Here is a 19,868-nt window from a genome sequence, read left to right as displayed (position 1 = left end):
ACTCAGACTGGGACCAGGACGGGGGACGGGGACTCAGACTGGGACCAGGACGGGGACGGGGACTCAGACTGGGACGGGGACTGGGACTGAGACTGGGACCAGGATGGGGGCCGGGGGACGGGTTTAGGACTGGGACCAGGACGGGGGACGGGGACGGGGACAGTATGGGGACCAGGACGGGGACAGAAACAGGGACTGGGACCAATATTTGAACTGGAGGGTCGTTTGTCCTCTGTGGTGTCGTTTGTCTCTACCTTCGTCTCCAGAAGAGGTCAGAAGTTAAACAGCCTGATATCTGGCTGGAGTCTGGTGGTGGAGCTCTGGTGGTGTCTGGTGAGCTCTGGTGGTGGTGGTGTAGCTCTGGTGGTGTAGCTCTGGTGGTGGAGCTCTGGTGGTGGAGCTCTGGTGGTGTAGCTCTGGTGGTGGAGCTCTGGTGGTGGAGCTCTGGTGGTGGAGCTCTGGTGGTGGAGCTCTGGTGGTGTAGCTCTGGTGGTGGAGCTCTGGTGGTGGAGCTCTGGTGGTGGAGCTCTGATGGTGGAGCTCTGGTGGTGGAGCTCTGGTGGTGGAGCTCTGGTGGTGGAGCTCTGGTGGTGTAGCGTTCCAGCTCTGGAAGCGTCCCAACATTCTTGCGGTGGGGTTAGTGTTTGGCAGTTGTAACAACAACAGATGTGAGGACCAGATGTTCTCTGTGTTCTTCTCTTTAGTACATAATAGAGCGCTTCATAAACACACAGACGTTCTGCAGGAACTCATCAAACGTGTGTTGGAGCTCTGCAGGTTCTGAAGCTCAGACTCGTGGGAAAATCCGAGTTCCTGCAGAACGTGAGAACCTTAAAGCAGCAGGTGGTTCTGATCCGTGTTCTGAAGCTCGGCCAACAATCTTTATCCTGTCGGGACAAAAAGCAGCGAGAATTACGAGCTGTGACGCGTTCAAGGAGCGAATCGTCGGAGGGATTAACAGGAAACATCGTTCTCTCTGATCGTTCCACAGACGGTCAGTGGAGAACGTTTGGGTTCCTTCACCTGAATGATGAGGTGTTTTTCTTTGGGACGTTCTCCCGTGTTGTGTTTACTGTCTGTGTGCTGAAGGAACCCAGGAGATAAATGAAGAACCGTCTGAGCTCCACTCGGAGAACTTTAATTCACATTTTTGTCTCTCGTCGCTGCTCTTTCTGCCCCAAGGTCACCTGTCAATCAAAGCCAGTGGGCGGGGCCACGGTTTCCCTGCAGTGTGGTTAAAGCCGTCAGCAGAGACGACGACCTTTGACCTTTTAGTTGTTAGAAACTGGAGACTCAAGAATCCACTTCACTCTGCAGAGGAATGAGTTTTATTCTATAAAGAGTCATTATTAATAAAGTGTGTTTATTGAGATTATTATGTTGATTGGTACCACGTTTTAAGAACTGAACCATAACGGGTTGTTGTTGTTGATCCGTCCACCAGACTTCAGCCACATGTTCGGTTCTAAACAGGTTTCAGAGCCTCTTTAAAGTCAGAGCGTGGATGGTGAACTCCAGAAGAATAAATAAAGGTTTAATCAGAAGTGAGTCAGGACAAAAGCAGATGATTCATTTTCCAGAGAGGAGAAAAGAAAAGAATTCAGGATTAGTTTCGACAAACACGGACTGGGCTCCGTTTACAGGTGACTCCAGGTGACTCCAGGTGACTCCAGTGATTGATGGGGTCAGAAGGGAAGGAGGGGGCGGGGCTTGTTTCCACCTGTCAGCTTAAAGGAGGTGAATGACACCTTGTTTGTTTTTAGGGGAACGGATCAGGTTTGTCTTTCAGAATGAAGCCTGGTGTCGGCTGAGATCATAATAATAAAACGAATATTAATATTTAAACAGAGGAAACATCTCAAGGTGCATTCATGGTCTTTAAAAAACAAACAGTCTAAATAAACATCAGCTCACCAGGTTTCCTGAGCTTTCAGCCAATAAACTGCCACTCCTCCTGTTCTCCTTCACTCTTAATCCAGAGGACTTTACCCACAATGCCACTGGGCAGCTCGCCCGTCACGTCCACAAACCCTGACTCATTTCACATTAATAAAAAGGTGTTTTTATTCAGACTGTGAATTAAAATACTGAGGAGACATTCCAGAATGACAAACAGCAGAAAGTTATTTATTATTAATAATAATGAATAATGAATAATTAATAATGAATAATGAATAATTAATAATGAATAATTAATAATGAATAATGAATAATTAATAACCTCTCACCTGTTTCATCTCAACTTTAACCTCAATCTTGTTTCAGATGCTGAACCTAAATATCTGGTTGCTGTTCAGCCGGTTCCAGTCAACGACGTGAAGAAACACTGTACAGGTACGACGTCATCTAAACGTTCTCTAAACGTTCTCTAAACGTTCTCTAAACGTCCTCTAAACGTTCTCTAAATGTTCTCTAAATGTTCTCTAATGTTCTCTAAATGTTCTCTAAACGTTCTCTAAACGTTCTCTAAACGTTCTCTAAATGTTCTCTAAACGTTCTCTAAATGTTCTCTAAACGTTCTCTAAATGTTCTCTAAACGTTCTCTAAACGTTCTCTAAATGTTCTCTAAACGTTCTCTAAATGTTCTCTAAACGTTCTATTAACGTTCTCTAAACGTTCTCTAAATGTTCTCTAAACGTTCTCTAAACGTTCTCTAAACGTTCTCTAAACGTTCTCTAAACGTTCTCTAAACGTTCTCTAAACGTTCTCTAAATGTTCTCTAAACGTTCTCTAAACGTTCTCTAAACGTTCTCTAAACGTTCTCTAATGTTCTCTAAACGTTCTCTAATGTTCTCTAAACGTTCTCTAAACGTTCTCTTAACGTCCTCTAAACGTTCTCTAAACGTCCTCTAAATGTTCTCTAATGTTCTCTAAACGTTCTCTAAACGTCCTCTAAAAGTTCTCTAAATGTTCTCTAAACGTCCTTTAAACGTTCTCTAAACGTCCTCTAAACGTTCTCTAAACGTTCTCTAAACGTTCTCTAACGTTCTCTAAATGTTCTCTAAATGTTCTCTAAACGTCCTCTAAACATTCTCTAAACGTTCTCTAACGTTCTCTAAATGTTCTCTAAACGTTCTCTAAACGTTCTCTTAACGTTCTCTAAACGTTCTCTAAATGTTCTCTAAACATTCTCTAACGTCCTCTAAACGTTCTTTAAACGTTCTCTAATGTTCTCTAAACGTTCTCTTAACGTTCTCTTAACGTTCTCTTAACGTCCTCTAAACGTTCTCTAAACGTCCTCTAAACGTTCTCTAATGTTCTCTAAACGTTCTCTAAACGTCCTCTAAAAGTTCTCTAAACGTTCTCTAACGTTCTCTAAACGTTCTCTAAACGTTCTCTAAATGTTCTCTAAACGTCCTCTAAACGTTCTCTAAACGTTCTCTAACGTTCTCTAAACGTTCTCTAAACGTTCTCTAAATGTTCTCTAAACGTTCTCTAAACGTTCTCTAAACGTTCTCTAAACGTTCTCTAAACGTTCTCTAAACGTTCTCTAAACGTTCTCTAAACGTTCTCTAAATGTTCTCTAAATGTTCTCTAAACGTCCTCTAAACGTTCTCTAACGTTCTCTAAACATTCTCTAACATTCTCTCTAAATTCTCTCTAAACGTTCTCTAAACGTTCTCTAAATGTTCTCTAAACGTTCTCTAAATGTTCTCTAAACGTTCTCTAAACGTTCTCTAACGTTCTCTAAACATTCTCTAACATTCTCTAACCTGTTCTCTAAACTGTTCTCTAAACGTTCTCTCACCTGTTCTCTAAATGTTCCTCACCTGTTTCCTCACCTGTTCCTCACCTGTTCTCACCTGGTTCCTCACGTTTCCTCACCTGTCTCACCTGTATCCTCACTCTGTCCTCACCTGTTTCCTCACCTGTTTCCTCACCTGGTTCCTCACCTGTTTCCTCACCTGGTTCCTCACCTGGTTCCTCACCTGTTTCCTCACCTGGTTCCTCACCTGGTTCCTCACCTGTTTCCTCACCTGGTTTCCTCACCTGGTTCCTCACCTGGTTCCTCACCTGTTTCCTCACCTGGTTCCTCACCTGGTTCCTCACCTGGTTCCTCACCTGGTTCCTCACCTGGTTCCTCAGGTAAGGTGAACCTGGAGAAGCCGCTCCACCTGGTGATCGGCTCCGTCAGTCCCGCGGCCGTCCTGCTGTCTTGGGGAAACTACCTGAAGACGCCGTACGAGGGGAACGTGATGAACGAGTGTCTGGAGGACGGGTGAGAGGACTAATACTCATACCATCATCATAATAATAATCATAAAATAATAATAATGATGATACAAATAATAATAATCATAATAATAATCATAATAATAATAATCATAATAATAATCATAATAATAATCATAATAATCATAATTATGATTATTATAATAAAAGAGCTCTGTTTTTAAACTGATGTTCCTCCAATTGTTTTTTTTCTTTCCTGTCAAACGTTTGGACTTATCTCATAAACTCGACCTCTTCTTCCTCTTCTTCCTCTTCTTCCTCTTCTTCCTCTTCTTCCTCGTCTTCCTCTTCTTCCTCGTCTTCCTCTTCTTCCTCGTTACACGTCTTATTAAACATTAATGTCTCTTCCTGCTGAGGTCGGTTTTCTGCTGCCTCACTTTCTCTGGCTCTGTGAGAGGTTTTGGATGTTTTGGACATATTTAGTATTCTTTTACGTTATACACATATTTAGACATATTTAGACATTTTTAGACATATTTAGTATTTTTTTACGTTATAGACATATTTAGACATTTTAGACGTTTGAGAGATTTTTAAACGCTTGAAGCGTTTTTATAGATTTTATCAATTTGTACGTTTTTAGACGTTTTTAAACATTTTTAAGACGTTTTCACGTTTTAAGACATTTTTTTAATGTTGGGATGTTTTTGGCGTTTTAGACATTTTATGATTTTTTTTTCCGTTTTTAGACATTTTAGATGTTTTTAGATTTTTTTTCCGTTTTTAAACATTTAGACATTTGAGACATTTGAGACATTTTTAGATGTTTTTAGACATTTTTAGTATTTTTTTCACATTAAAGACATATTTAGACAAAAACTATGTCCACGTTTTTAGACTTTTTTTAATGTTTGGATGTTTTGGGTGTTTTAGATTTTTTTTAGAACTATTTTAGAACTTTTTTAGACGTTTTTAGACATTTTAGAAATGTTTTGACATTTATTTGACATTTTAGAGATTTGAGACATTTTTGGATGTTGCTAGACGTTTTCAGACGTTTTCAGACAGAAGCTCATTAACACACCGATACGTAGGTTATTTTCTCGGTTGGTTTTGTCTGTTGGTCACCATGTTTATTTAAAAACCACCGTCCTGATTTTCATGAACCAGGTGAGAGGCTCAATCCTGGTCAAAAGAAGAACCCGTCAAAATAACGGAACGTATTATTGTTCACTTTTTCACTGGTGGAGATTCTAGTTCTGTGAATGGAGCAGTTGTTCCATCCACTTTGGTCCAGGCTGAAACATCTCAACAACTGTTGGATGAATCGACATATGGTTCCAACATTCATGGTTCTCAGAGGGTAACTTCTAATGACTTGTGATCCTGGGACTAAAATCACAAAGGACCCAGCGTGGAACCCTGAGGAACTCCACAAGTAATAACTGTGACGTTCCCTTCAGGTTCTACACCATCCGGTACAGGGAGAGGAACAGGAAGTGGATCTATCAAACCTGCCCGACCAGCGACACGGTGGTGGACAACCTGAAACCCAACACGCCGTACGAGTTTGGAGTCCGCTCCAACAAGGGGGACCGGAGCGGGATGTGGAGCAAACCCATGATCCACAACACCAACATGGGCAGTAAGGACGCCGTCTCTATTATGAGTCGTATTATGATTATTATTCTTATTATTATAATTGTTGTTTCTCTGATCTTCATCCATATTTTCTGTATTTCACAGATAAAAACACACAGAAAACGTACAAACTACGTAATCCTCTGGCTAAACCGCTGGTATGTTCCTTTGTTATGGTTTATTTCATTTACGTTTACATTATTTAATCTTTCATATCATAAAGCTGGACCAAAGCAGTGCATTCTGGGACTTTGTGTTCAACAAATCATCAGTTTGTGAATGTTTTAATGAATGTATTAATATTTGTGTGTTTTAGAAACCTCACTCTCTGTTCCCTCCTCGTCCCGGTAAGATGAGAATTCTTTCATATTTAGATTTGAACCTGTTGAACTTGTTGAGGCGTCTGCTGCTCACTCATTATTTCTGCCTCACGTTATTAAAGGAATCTGCTGATTTCATAAAACATGTTTCATGTTCAGGCTGGTTAGAAAATCTCACCAACGTCAAGACTGAAATGTTTCATATGAATCCAGATTATCAGTCGTGGGTCTTTAAATGAGGAAACAAAGTTCATCATTCTGTCTCCAGCATATTAAAGAACCAGACATTTTATACAAGAGAACATTTAAAGAAACACTTTAAGAATGAATCTAAAGACAAACAGATGTTTTGAACTCCCTGTGATGGTTTTGTGTCGCAGCTCTTCACAACAGGACTCGACTTTCTCCTCTGCTCAAAAACTCAGCTTTCCCCGGAGCTCCTCGCACTTCCTTTGGTGATTATCATTTCCTGTTTCCTCCACGCACAAACCTCACCTTTTACTTCCCCACGCAGGACGACGAAGACGCTTCCTGTCGGCTTCAAACTGATTCAGTATGAAATGTTTTCTTCATGAAAAACTGAAAGTGATAAATCAATGTAACCTGTTTCAAAAGTTTTTATCCATATTTTGATCAAAAATACTGAAATCTAGCATTGAGTCTTTTAGCTCTCATCGCTACCAAATAAGGTCGTCGTAGTAAAATACGATGAAAAAAACAAGTAGGTGTCGGTTGATTTGACCAATTCTACTTAAGATAAACGTTGTAAACTGTGACCAAGTTAAAGACGCTCACAGTTTTCAAATAAAAATGCTGCTTATTCTTTTATTTTTTGCTGCAATAATTAAAATAAAAACCAAGTTAAAATTTTTTTTAAGAATTTCAGAGCGGCATCAAATAGAATAATTTACTCACTTCCTTTTTTTTCAAGAACAGACGTTTCAATAAAGCTTGTTCAACATTGAGATCAGTCAAACAAACGTTTGAAGCTGCTACTTTTGAATCTATCATGTTATGTTTCTATACTTTCACCACTTTGTTTTGACAGTCCTTTCCTCTAAACATTGACTTCCTGCAGCGCCGCCTGAGAGCCAACAGGAAACTTTACCTCCTCTCGGCTCCGCGGAGCCCAAACGGCCTCTTGTGTCCCTCGGTAACGATAAAGACTTTTATTTTGTTAACCACCCAGCTTCATCCTGTCTCTTCCTGCTTCGGCTGAGGGGGCGGGGTCTGTGGGACAAGCAGCTGTTGTGATTGGCTGCATGCTAGCATGCCTTGAGCCCGGTTTAGAAAGTCGCTGCGAGTCGTGGAGGTGATGTCACCGGATGTGATGTCACTGGATGTGATGTCACCGGATGTGATGTCATGGAGGTGATGTCACTGGAGGTGATGTCACTGGAGGTGATGTCACTGGAGGTCAGGTGGTATGAGTAAGTTCACTTTCCCGCCCACTTTGAACACCGCCGCGGCGAGTTGTTTTTAAAACGCGCGCTGCTTCATTAGTGCATCTAAACTTTTCTTCTTTCTCCTCAAACATCTGTTGTTTGTTTGTTTTCTCTTTTCTCAAACTTCACTTTGTTTGTTTCCTCAGAAGCTGCAGATCTAAAACAGCTAACTGTTCAACTATTAGCACATTAATTAACAAGTAATTCAGTCTCAAATCAAAACATTCATCATATTAGACCTGAATACAAGTAGAGAAAACTCTAAAACTACTATTTTCACAATAAAGCTCATGTTTTATACACCATTATTGCAAGAGTCCAGAGGTATCTTTGGACAGTTTGGGTTCTCCAGTAGAAATTAAGAGGTTAACGGAATATTATTGGACTCCATATTGGACCAAATAACATGATATTTTACCGAAACAAAGTAGAGAAAGCTGAAGTTATTATTTTTCTTTCTCCAACATTTTAAGGAAGTTTTTGAGAACTGAAAAATAAAAAAATTATCAAAAGTTTTGATAATTTTAAGCTCTAATACTATTGATTTTCACAATAAAGCTAATGTTATTTACACCGTTATTATAATAGTCGAAAGGTATCTTTGGAAAGTTTGGGTTCTCCAATAAAGTTTTAGAGGTTAATGGAATATTTAGAGGATTTAGTTTTAAACAAGAAGAAAACAGTTGTTAAAGTGAACAAAATAGATCAACATCCTAAATCTGGTTCAGGTTAGAGGACATTTGGAGTAAAAGAATCCAAAGAGTCAAATCTAATCTGGAGTCAAGTAATAATTAGTTATAAAGTGCTTAAAATCAGAGTTCAGCAGTTCAATCTATTCTCACATTTATAGATTGATGTCCATCTGCCTGTCTGTCTGTCTGTCTGGTTGCTTCCTGTCGTTGCCTTGTTCAGTCTGCATGGTAAACCAGTTTAGTCACAGACGTGGTTGGATTTTCCCGCCGAGGAAAAACAACCCGAGTCGTTCTGTGAACTCAAACTGTCTCCTTCCTGTCTGTCTCAAGAACAATGTTTTCTGGACTTTTGTGTGTTTCCATGAGGAACCAGATTATGGGAATAGAACCAGATCCTCTTGACATTTGAGTGGAAAATATTATTTGAAACACCAACGTTTCTTTTTTAGATTCCTTATCTTGAGGGATATAAAAAAGTACTTTATGTAAATGAGGAACTACATAATCAAAGAATCACCGTCAATAAATCCAAAACAAACACTGGTCATCTTCAACCCATAAGAGGATCAGACTCCCATGATCCCGGTTCCTCTCTCCTCTCTGGCCTCAGATGAAGGGAACGCCGTTACAAACGACACCAAGCGACCAGCGGATCCACTTCCTGTCCTCCCCAAACTCCTGCCCACCATAGCCCCTCCCACCGACACCGAGGCGCTCCTTAAATTACCCTCCAAGGGCAACTCACTTCAGGGGTCGACTACTAAGGCGCCCTCTAATCCACCGGTGAAGCCTCATGACCCTGCCGGTAATTCACTAAAACCAACTTCCCTTTTATTCAAGTTTGTTTCAGGTTTGTGCAGTAAAAACAAACCTGTTGATATTTTAGAAATTATACCTCAGTGGATATGACAGTGTCATCTGCAAACAGTTACACTTTAAAGGGCTTTCTGCTGTCAGTTGACTCCGGTTTTACATTTGGGAATCTCCCTTTGAAAAACGTTTCGTACTCCGTCAAGTGTTTGTGATGTTTGACATGTTTTAAAACCAGTTGTTGCTTTGAGACTAAATATTAATGGACACATCTTTGTCTTTGTTTCTTTAAATCTAATGAGCTGCATGAAAAGATTTATTGACTCTGCTGGAGGGTTGGATTTGGAAATGTCCCTCTTCAAAGTTTCATTGTTATTGTTCTTCTTTGTTGGTTTGTGGTCAGAATGTTTCAAGTGAAAACCATTGTCTGTTTAGAAAACTTGTCACGAGTTTCTTCTGCAAATAGTTAAAATTGAATGGAAAACTTTCAAGGCCTCAGTTTCCCATCATACCTTCTGTTTGTACCCCAGAGTGAATTAATGGTGACCATTTGTTCGACCACAATGAAAACAAGAAACAATGGACTTCCATGAAAAGAAGGGCGTCATCTGCAAACAGTTAGAACATTTACAAAACGTACTCGTGACATTTCTGTTTCTGTTTTCAACTCTTTTTTTCGAATGAAATCCAGGCTGCTGTAGAATAAGTCAGATATATCTCTAATTTATATTTGCGCTCCACAGGTTGTGGACCTTCTCTGTGTTAAACCTTCTCTGTGTTAAACCTTCTCTGTGTTAAACCTTCTCTGTGTTAAACCTTCTCTGTGTTAAACCTTCTCTGTGTTAAACCTTCTCTGTGTTAAACCTTCTCTGTGTTAAACCTTCTCTTTCCCTCACAGCTTTCGGCAAATCCCAGGACGGATCTTCTCTGCTGAGATCAGCTGTAGCCAATGAGAGAGCCAGAGCTAACAGCTGGGGTAACGATGGCTCATGAACCGGTCTTGCTCTTTCTGTCTGCTCTCCATCTTTGATTCCAGTTTTTGTCCACAGGAGTTTCATCTCATTTCATCCTCGTGACGTCTGCATGCAGCTCACAATCTGACAGTCATGGTTTCCTCATCAAACCTCATCAGCAGCTTGATGACTGTTGTTTCCTCAGATTGTGAGGTCATCATGACTCCATCACTGTTACACAAGAGTAAAACCTCCATCACTAACATCTCTAACTTCTCCGTCAGAGCATCACCATGAACACCTGTGACAAAGACCTCCACCTGTTTCTGGTGTTTTAGGTGACAGCAGCCTCAGAGCTCCGTCTCCTCGACGGACTCTGAACCCGTTCAACCCGTCAGGTTCTTCGGTTTCCAGATCCATGAGACCGCCGGGGTCCAGAACCCCCCCCTCCTCCTCCTCTAACGGCCTCAGGCAGACCTCCTCCTCTAGACCCAGTAACAAGTCCCCGACCTCTGGGATCCTCGGGGGTAATCCTCCTCCTCCTCCTCCTCTTCCTCTTCCTCCTCCTCCTCCTCCTGCTGATTCCTCCTTAGTGAAACCTTCAGAGTCTTAAAGTTTCAGGAGAACTTTGACTTCCTGCCGTCTCTCTTTTGTTTCCAGTGTTTCTTTATTTTACGGTCCGTTAATTACTTTTCATGTTCTGATAATTGCCAACGATGTTTTCTGGAAAGAAAAACATGCAATTTGTTAAACTGACACCAGCTCAATACGGAGTTATTGAAGGAGGAAAAAAGAGCTAACCAAGCTAGTGCTAATGCTAACAGTCAGTCAGCGATACACAAACGATTTCAAACGTTTCAATCAGAACATTGATTCAATTATTCAGGGAGCAAACAATACAAAGCCCCTGATTCAAGATTTGATCCCTTTAATGATTTATTAATAATCCAGAATAAGTTCTTCTCCCTGAGGACTGTTTGGACTCTGTATTTAACGACACAAAGAGAGAAGATCAGAACTTCTGACTCCACTGACCTCTGAACAGTTCAGATATATGAAACCTGGAGCTCTGATTGGTCGGTTCCTCAGCTTGTGATTGGCTGCCTGGTTTGGTGTCGACATCACTGGTTCTGATGATGTATCTGATGATGATGTATTTAAACTCTGATTCACATCTTATTTCAACACTTTTGTTTCCTGACTTTGATCCAGTAAACTCAAACTGCTGAAGGAACCTCACAGCTGAACAACCAGATTCAGTTTGAAGACCAGAGACCAGAAACTCAGTGAAAATGTAGTTTAAGTAAATTATCAGTAAAATCATCTTCATTCTGTTTCTGATGTTTTTATTTCTTAAAAATGGACCAAAAACATCTTGAAATCTGGAGAAATGTTTCTTGACTGTAGAACTTCATGATGTTTGTTAAGAGTTGATACCAAACAGCAGAGTCGTGGAGACCAACACGAGGACTCTGCTGGTTCTGGTTCTGGTTCTGGTTCTGGTTCTGGCTCTGGCTCTGGTTCTGGTTGTTCTGGTGTGGGGTTCAGGTCTCCTCCTCCTCCTCGTAACACTGGGTTTTGTCCCCACAGTTAACGGACAGCCTCATCGGGGCGTTTCCCCCCCCAGACCGGCCTTATGGTCCCGACCTGGACTCGGTAAAATAAAGACCTCGCTTGTCTTTGTGTCGTCATCATTAACCTTCACCTTCATCTCCACCTCTTCCTCTGCAGCTCTTCCTCTGCAGCTCATCTCGGTGTTTCTGTCTCCATCCATCGTGATCATTCATACTTCATGTCCGTCCGTCCATCCGTCCACGTTGTCTTTGTCTCAACATTCAGCTTCTGCAGGTTTTCAGCTTCTGGCAAAGAAACGTTCAAATAATCAAGACGGTGTTGGATCTTGATTATTTGAGTTCCATGAGTTCAGTAACAAAATGTGTGTCTGTGTGTTTCATGTGGTGGTGGGTAAAGATTATATGTGTATTATGATTTATGTTTGTTCACCTTGGAAACTATATTACAGAAATAGAACAACATAGAACACTGATTTAGGTTTAACTTTGGACGTTTTAAATCGGACCAGAATCCTGAAATCTGAGAATCAAACAGATTTATTGTGTTTATTGTCAACAGCGAAGTTATTTATTTCTTCCTGTTACTCTTAAAGTTTCCCGTAAATTCTTCAAAAATACCTAAATCTTAACAAAAATGTCCTTTTCTACATCCATGACAAGTAGAACTCAAAGTGTGTGCAGAGTGAAGGAGGTTAATAAATGATAAATGATAAGTGTTATATTATGGATGTTTTTACAGAAGAAGGCTTTTCCAGATTCCTCAAAGAGTCTTTGAACCATTCAGGTTCAAATAAAATGTTTATTGACACATAAACTAGATTTTTGGAGTTTTGGATTCATCTTCAGATGTGGTCCGGACGATCCAATCAGATCCAGATCACCAGCTCAAAGTGCTCAGAACCAAGAGACCCTGATTATCATTCAGATGATCCACATTGTGGATCTCATGGTGGTCTTTGCGCAGCCGGCATCAGATGGTTCTTGGTTCTTTAGTATGTCAACGGGTAGAAAGAGTCAAGAACATTCTGACAGGAACTTCAGGGCCTTTGTGATAAAAGAGAATCAGTGCTCAGATGAGGCTGAAGTTCTGGTCCAGGAGTTTAACGGCCCGGTTTAACTTTAGCTTCTCCCGCCGCAGTGAACAACTCGTTTCTGGAGAACCAGAAGTCGGAGCTGCCTGACGTCTTTGGCCGGTCAGGTTCCTCCGCCGAGGAGCACTTTATTGGTCGGTAAACCCGTGGACCCGGTCCTCTCGGCATGCAGCGTGCTGACTGGCTCTTCAGCTGCTCTGCTCCGCCAACACTGCATGGTTCGGTCGTGTTAAGTGTTCAGAAGCAACAAAAAATAAAAAGAACCTGGCCGTCAGCTTGAGAGCTTTGGCCAGAAGCTCCGGCGGAGTCTGTGGAAAATCCTTTGCTGTTTGGAAAGTATGTGTTCCTCCGCAGAGCTTTGCACTTTCTCTCGCCGCAGAAATGAGAAGCTGTTTGTAATTAGCAGCTGACGATCCGACCGTCTGGACCGGACCTGCTCGGTTCCTCTGGTCCGGTTTCTGAAGGTTCTGGTGCTTCAGGCTTTGCTTCTTGCTGGTTTGCATCGTGAACCCATCATGGCGTGCTTCTGAATGTTTGCTTTATTGTTTGTCTTTCATATTCCTGTTGTTGAGCATCGTTCTGTAAACACCAGACCGGTTTAATCATATAAATAGAGAATTAACGGTTTCATGTTTGTTGACGGGAGTTCTGAGTTTAAGTGTTGAAGAACAACAGACGTCTTCAAACGTATTCACATGATGAACTGATGGAGAAGAACGTCGGTTCATGTTACGAGCTCCAAACATTCAGACTCCATCGTCTGTCAACGTCTTCACCTTTGATCCATTTAGTTCTGGAGTCGAGTCAACTCGCTGATTGGGAAGAAATCTGGCTTCTCTTTTAATGGGGGGGAGGGGGGGTAATTGGCTGCAGGTTCTGGACTCTGTAGAAAAACACATCCGACCTCGTGGAGTTTAAATGTTCATGTTTTCATGTTCATCAGGAATGTTGTTCTTCGGGGGTAAGAGCAGATTATTGAAGAAAAAATAAATCCAGAAAGATTTTAAAGAACCAGCAGAAAATCTGTAAATGTTGAATGTGGTTAGAAGAAGAATCCACTGTTTACACTAAATGTTCCCTCACAGATATATTATTCTGAGCTCACAGATTATAAATATCTCATAATATCTGGTTTATATAATTTGTTCCAGGATCACCTGCTCGCCCGTTAATACCGATCAACAAGAAACCGAATCTGGTCGGGAAACCCGGAGAAACCGGTGAGAACTGAAGATCAACCAACGACTAACCGTATCTGGATACAAGTCTCTTCTTCATTGGTGTTTATTTATGTTCTCCATCAGACAAGGTGAACAACTTTAAACAGACGGACAAGCTGCCGATCCTCAAACCCAAAGTCCTGCCGGCGACCACCAAGCCGACCAAAGTGGACCGCAAACAGACCACAACCGGAGCGCCGACAACAGCAGGTAGGAAGACTTTAAGCGTTCACGTTAGAAAACCGGCAGACGAGGTTTCTGGTTGTTAGAACTGCTGCCAACATTTTGACAACAAATGGGAACGAAATAGGAAAAAAATGTAAAGATCTGGTAGGCCCAAGACCCTTAAGAGCCCCAGATCCAAAGGAACCTCAGACCCTTAGGAGCCCCACTAACCCAGGTTCCCTGCAGGTCTGTTGGTCTGGTTGGTTCTGGAGGAGGTTTTGATGTAAACAAAACCTCCTTCAGTGAGAACCGATCTTCTGAAATCAATCTATATGTCTTTCTTAAGCCACTCGACAGGAAACCTGGGAGGATTCGGACCTGTTCAAGTCCCAGCCAGCCTCTGACCTTGACGCCCTGGGGAAGAAGCGCTACGTGGGTAAGTAACAGGAAACTGAACCCTGAACCATGGCAGTGCTGGGTCAACCGAACCACTAATCCCCCTCCTCTTCCTCCCAAAGCGCCTCATGTCGTCTACCAAACGGGGAAGAAACCGGACGAGCCTTGCTCCATCACCTCCTCCCTCAACTACTTCCCCGTGGATGAAGCCGGCGGGGCGAACGTGATGGCTCCGCCCAAGTCTCCGCCCTCCAACCTCACGGTGGTGACGGTGGAGGGCTGCCCGTCCTTCGTCATCCTGGACTGGGAGAAAACGGACAACGACACCACCGGTACGTAGGAGCTAAAAGATGTTCAACTAGCTCCTTTAGTTTATAGTCGGATGTCCAAGAGACGTATCTGATGGTTCTGTTGATCCGGACTCTCCTCAGAGTACGAAGTCATCTCCACTGCTAAAGGACCCGACGGAGAGCAGGTCTCCATCCTGATCACCAACCAGACCCACACCACCGTGGAGAACCTCAAACCTGAGAGCAGGTATGCCCCATAGAGAATCTACCCTTGTTAATGTGGGTCTCGAAATCAAGACCAGACCAGGACCAGAACTAGTGTAAACCAAACTGTATCTGTTCAGATTCAGATTAGTTTGATCTGTAGATCCACGTTGCACTTGTTTTCAAGATCAGATTAGCAACTACCCCAGACCCCCAGGAGCCCCAGACCCTTAGGAGCCCCAGACACCAAGGAGCCCCAGACCCTTAGGAGCCGCAGACCCTTAGGAGCCCCAGACACTAAGGAGCCCCAGACCCCAAGGAGCCCCAGACCCTTAGGAGCCCCAGACCCCAAGGAGCCCTGGACCCAAAGGAGCCCCAGACCCTAAGAAGCCCAGACCCTTAGGAGCCCCAGTAGTCCTGGTTTGATTGCCGTAGAATTTATTTGGTGCTGCTGCAGAAGATTTAAGAGTCTATAAGAACCCGTTTTCAGAGTCCTGGTCCGGTCCTGAAACATTCAGACCTCCAGCTGTCCAAACACGAGTCTCTACCGGCGCTCAGAGAGTAAATGAGTCCGTCACGCTCTCTGAACTTTAATGAGGCTGAAAATGAGGAAAGTATTTAGAGGGAAGTCTGTTTTTCTTCTTCTGCCACTAAAACCGCTGTCGACAGGAAGCTGAGAGAGAATGATGAGTCGACGAAGTGAAAGTGTCAACACGTTTTTTATTTTAAAGAAACTAGAGAACATATTTCACATCACAACGTTCTCATTCAAAAACTTTATTTAAATGTTTTCTGATTCTCTGCTGACAGTTATGAGTTTAAGGTGAAGCCAAAGAATGAGCTGGGTGCTGGTCCTCTCAGCGAACCGGTCTCCTTCAACACAGAGTCCGGTACTGGAGCACTGGTTTACATTTCAAACTAAAAGTCAACACTCAGAATACCTGCTTTACATTTCAAAAATAAAACACTCAAAAGAAGAAAGACGTTAAATGACAATTCAGATCTTTAACGTTTCTTCTTCTTTGTTTCCATCAGCGGATCCTCGAGTGAGCGAGAACGTCTCAGGTACGATTCAATAACCAAGGTGTCATCAATGAATCCTGGTGATCAATAGATTCTGATGATCAATCAATAATCTCTCCAGGAAAAGACGCCATCTGGACCCAGTTCCCCTTTAAGACGGACTCGTACTCGGACTGTCACGGGAAACAGTACGTGAAGAGAACCTGGTATCGGAAGTTTGTCGGGGTCCAGCTGTGCAACTCGCTCCGGTACAAGATCTACCTGAGTGACTCGCTTAATGGTGAGTAGGGTTTACCTGACTCACCTCAGGTAGGGGTTTATCTGGACCCGGTTTTGACCCGTTTCTGGTTGTTTCACCCCACCAGGTAAATTCCACAACATCGGGGATCAGACTGGATTCGGTGAGGATCACTGTCAGTTCGTCGATTCGTTCCTGGATGGAAGAACCGGCCGGCAGCTCCAAGCAGACCAGCTCCCTTCCAGACCAGGTAAAACCTTTAGAGTCCTGGTACCCTTCAGACCAGGTAAAACCTTTAGAGTCCAGCTCCCATCCAGACCAGGTAAAACCTTTAGAGTCCTGGTACCCTTCAGACCAGGTAAAACCTCTTCTGACCCTCTAACAGAACTGAAGCCAGTCCCATAGAAAGTCTTTCTCACAGTTCCCGTCTTGTGGCTCCTGGTCCAGGTTTCTACAGGGCCGTGCGTCAGGAGCCAGTCCACTTCGGACAGATAGGAGGAAACTCCCACGTCAACTACGTCTCCTGGTACGAGTGTGGGACGCCCATCCCCGGGAAATGGTGAACAGACTGACTGGTTCTCGGAGAACCCCAGAGGGGGAACCGTCGCCCAGACCGGGTAGCAGCAGGGTTCCTTAGAGACCTTCAGGACTTGGTGGTCCACCAGAAAACATGTACAGGACTTACTCGTCAGGGAACTAGTAAGGAGAGAGCATTCTTAAATATAGCTAACAGGCCTCGTCTTTACTATTTATCACCAACAGAGCAGAGAAGGGGGGTTCGTGGTTCGGTTCTCTCTGCTAGATATATATTTTATTTTGTGTAAAATTAAGGGAAGCTGGCTCCCTGAAACTATTTTCATAACTTATTTATCAAAAGGTTTGATTAGGTTCCTTCACGAGGTCCAACAGGAAGTGATCTTCTGCTGATCCTCTGGAACGTTGTGTTTGTCTTCAGCTCATTTCTGTTGATCTAAAGTTTAAAGGTTCAAAAAGTAGAAACCGTCCTGCTTGACTTTCTTAACTGGGAGCTGACCAGTAAAACCAGTAGAACCAGTAGACGTCCTGCTGGATATGGAGAACATGTGATTAAGTCGCTGATATCTTTCTGTTCATTAGATTAGAGACGATAAATTAAACTGTTTTCATCAGAACACAAAGAGACAAAAACTAATCTGTAGACTCAGAGAGCTAACAGTAAACCAGGCTAACGTTAGCTTAGCATGAGCTATTCTGCAGTTTAATGTGTAGATTAAACATAATGATATAAATACAATAAATCATCATGTCACCGAGCGTCGCCTGCGATTTGCACAACATAAATGTATCTATGTGTATATTTGTGTATGATTTCAATACATTTGTTCAGATGCATTTCCCTCCACATGGCCTTTCTTCTTCTATGGTACTCAAGTGTTCTTCATGCAAACCAGCCGGGGAAGCTAACGGTGAAGCACGATGCTAATAAATATTAAACACATCTGAAGCCCATTTCAACAACAACTTCAAGTTACCGACAAAATCTGATTCATGGAAGAAGAAAATAATTCTGAACTAAAAGTTGTTTCTTTGTTTCAAGTAAAGCTAAACAAGGTTGGCAAGAACTAGCGTCAGTTGTTTTCATAGCTACGTGGCTAACTAGCCTCCAAACAAGGTCCTGATCACGTTGTGTCTTTATTAGCTACTTAATATAGAAAACATCATTAAAGTTTATTCAATTATACAAACCTTCCTGAACCAGAAAGAGACGGTTAGCTAACGGCTAACTGACTAAATGTTCCGTTAACGTTCACTTGTATCCATTGAAGAACCTCGTTATGAAACAGAAGAGAACTTTGTAAAGAACATGAGAACGTTTGTTATGATGCTGTTCATGGTTTTCTACTTTTTCATTTTCAACAATAAAGAAGTTTTGATCGTTTTTTAAAAAGGAAATGTCTTCATTTATTTATGTACTTATATATATATATATACACACTATATATATATATATATATATATATATATATATATATATATATATATATATATATATATATATATATATATATATATATATATATATATATATATACAGTATATGTGTGTGTATATATACACAGCGGGTAAACTAAGTATTGAACACGTCACCATTTTTCTCAGTAAATATATTTCTAAAGGTGCTATTGACATGAAATGTTCACCAGATGTCGGTAACAACCCAAGTAATCCATACATACAAAGAAAACCAAACAAATAAGTTCAGAAATTAAGTTATGTGTAATCAAATGGAATGACACAGGGAAAAAGTATTGAACACGCTACTGAAATGTATTTAATACTTGGTACAGAAGCCTTTGTTGGTGATGACAGCTTCAAGACGCCTCCTGTATGGAGAAACTAGTGGCATGCATTGCTCAGGTGTGATTTTGGCCCATTCTTCCACACAAACAGTCTTCAGATCTTGAAGGTTCCGTGGGCCTCTTCTATGAACTCTGATCTTTAGTTCTTTCCATAGAGTTTCTATTGGATTCAGGTCAGGTGATTGGCTGGGCCATTCTAGCAGCTTTATTTTCTTTCTCTGAAACCAATGGAGAGTTTCCTTGGCTGTGTGTTTGGGATCATTGTCTTGCTGAAATGTCCACCCTCGTTTCATCTTCATCATCCTGCTAGATGGCAGCAGATTTTTATCAAGAATGTCTCGGTACATTTTTCCATTCATCCTTCCTTCAATTATATGAAGTTTGCCAGTGCCGTATGCCAAGTGGTCCTTGGCTCTTGGACAACTCTTCTGATAATTCTTTTCACTCCTCTGTCAGAAACCTTGCGAGGAGCACCTGGTCGTGGCCGGTTTATGGTGAAATGATGTTCTTTCCACTTCCGGATTATGGCCCCAACAGTGCTCACTGGAACATTCAGAAGTTTAGAAATCCTTCTGGAACCAATGCCATCAGTATGTTCTGCAACAATAAGGTTGTGAAGGTCTTGAGAGAGCTCTTTGCTTTTACCCATCATGAGATGTTTCTTGTGTGACACCTTGGTAATGAGACACCTTTTTATAGGCCATCAGTTGGGACTGAACCAGCTGATATTCATTTGCACTGACAAGGTGCAGGATTGCTTTCTAATTACTGATAGATTTCAGCTGGTGTCTTGGCTTTCCATGACTTTTTGCACCTCCCTTTCTTCATGTGTTCAATACATTCCATTCCATTTTATTACACATAACTTAATTTCTGAACTTCTTTGTTTGGTTTTCTTTGTATGTATGGATTACTTGGGTTGTTACCGACATTTGGTGAAAAAAAAAAAAAAAAAAATATATATATATATATATATGTGTATACATAGTGTATATCAGAGTCACATTCAGACATTAATCACTAAATCACTGTGAGACAATCTGGATTAATGGATCAGAGACAAGACGAGTCTCACTGAAGGATATAAATATTAATATTAATATTAATATAAATATTACATGTTTATTTTTCACTGTGAAGAACAGAAATGTTTGTTTAACGCTCAGGAAGGAAGTGAATGTTTTGAAAGAAGCTTTGTTACCAGACAGAATTGTCTTTTTATTAATAAAATATGAGCTAAATATTATTTAAAGTGATCATTATGAAAACAAGACGGCAGCGTTTTTTATTTATA

At 41.7% G+C, this 19,868-nt stretch overlaps 1 protein-coding gene across 1 annotated transcript in view; it reads left to right on the top strand.

Moving 5' to 3' along the window:
* Window positions 1-16,798, top strand: part of LOC129111987 (target of Nesh-SH3-like) — a 17,456-nt gene extending 658 nt beyond the window's left edge. The window contains exons 3-23 of the mRNA XM_054624160.1: window positions 2,266-2,334; window positions 4,087-4,219; window positions 5,637-5,818; window positions 5,920-5,972; window positions 6,131-6,161; window positions 6,515-6,589; window positions 7,213-7,287; window positions 8,882-9,076; window positions 9,980-10,057; window positions 10,373-10,561; window positions 11,463-11,690; window positions 13,851-13,919; window positions 14,004-14,129; window positions 14,431-14,520; window positions 14,603-14,812; window positions 14,912-15,017; window positions 15,785-15,864; window positions 16,010-16,039; window positions 16,119-16,277; window positions 16,363-16,485; window positions 16,683-16,798. Coding sequence (XP_054480135.1) covers window positions 2,266-2,334; window positions 4,087-4,219; window positions 5,637-5,818; window positions 5,920-5,972; window positions 6,131-6,161; window positions 6,515-6,589; window positions 7,213-7,287; window positions 8,882-9,076; window positions 9,980-10,057; window positions 10,373-10,561; window positions 11,463-11,690; window positions 13,851-13,919; window positions 14,004-14,129; window positions 14,431-14,520; window positions 14,603-14,812; window positions 14,912-15,017; window positions 15,785-15,864; window positions 16,010-16,039; window positions 16,119-16,277; window positions 16,363-16,485; window positions 16,683-16,798 — 2,417 coding nt within the window. The remainder of the gene's footprint in view (window positions 1-2,265; window positions 2,335-4,086; window positions 4,220-5,636; window positions 5,819-5,919; window positions 5,973-6,130; window positions 6,162-6,514; window positions 6,590-7,212; window positions 7,288-8,881; window positions 9,077-9,979; window positions 10,058-10,372; window positions 10,562-11,462; window positions 11,691-13,850; window positions 13,920-14,003; window positions 14,130-14,430; window positions 14,521-14,602; window positions 14,813-14,911; window positions 15,018-15,784; window positions 15,865-16,009; window positions 16,040-16,118; window positions 16,278-16,362; window positions 16,486-16,682) is intronic.
* The last annotated feature ends 3,070 nt before the right edge of the window (window positions 16,799-19,868 follow it).

The sequence above is a fragment of the Anoplopoma fimbria genome, chromosome 22 (genome assembly GCF_027596085.1).
Source record: "Anoplopoma fimbria isolate UVic2021 breed Golden Eagle Sablefish chromosome 22, Afim_UVic_2022, whole genome shotgun sequence".
Lineage (NCBI taxonomy): Eukaryota > Metazoa > Chordata > Actinopteri > Perciformes > Anoplopomatidae > Anoplopoma > Anoplopoma fimbria.
This window is presented reverse-complemented; position numbering and strand designations above follow the sequence as displayed.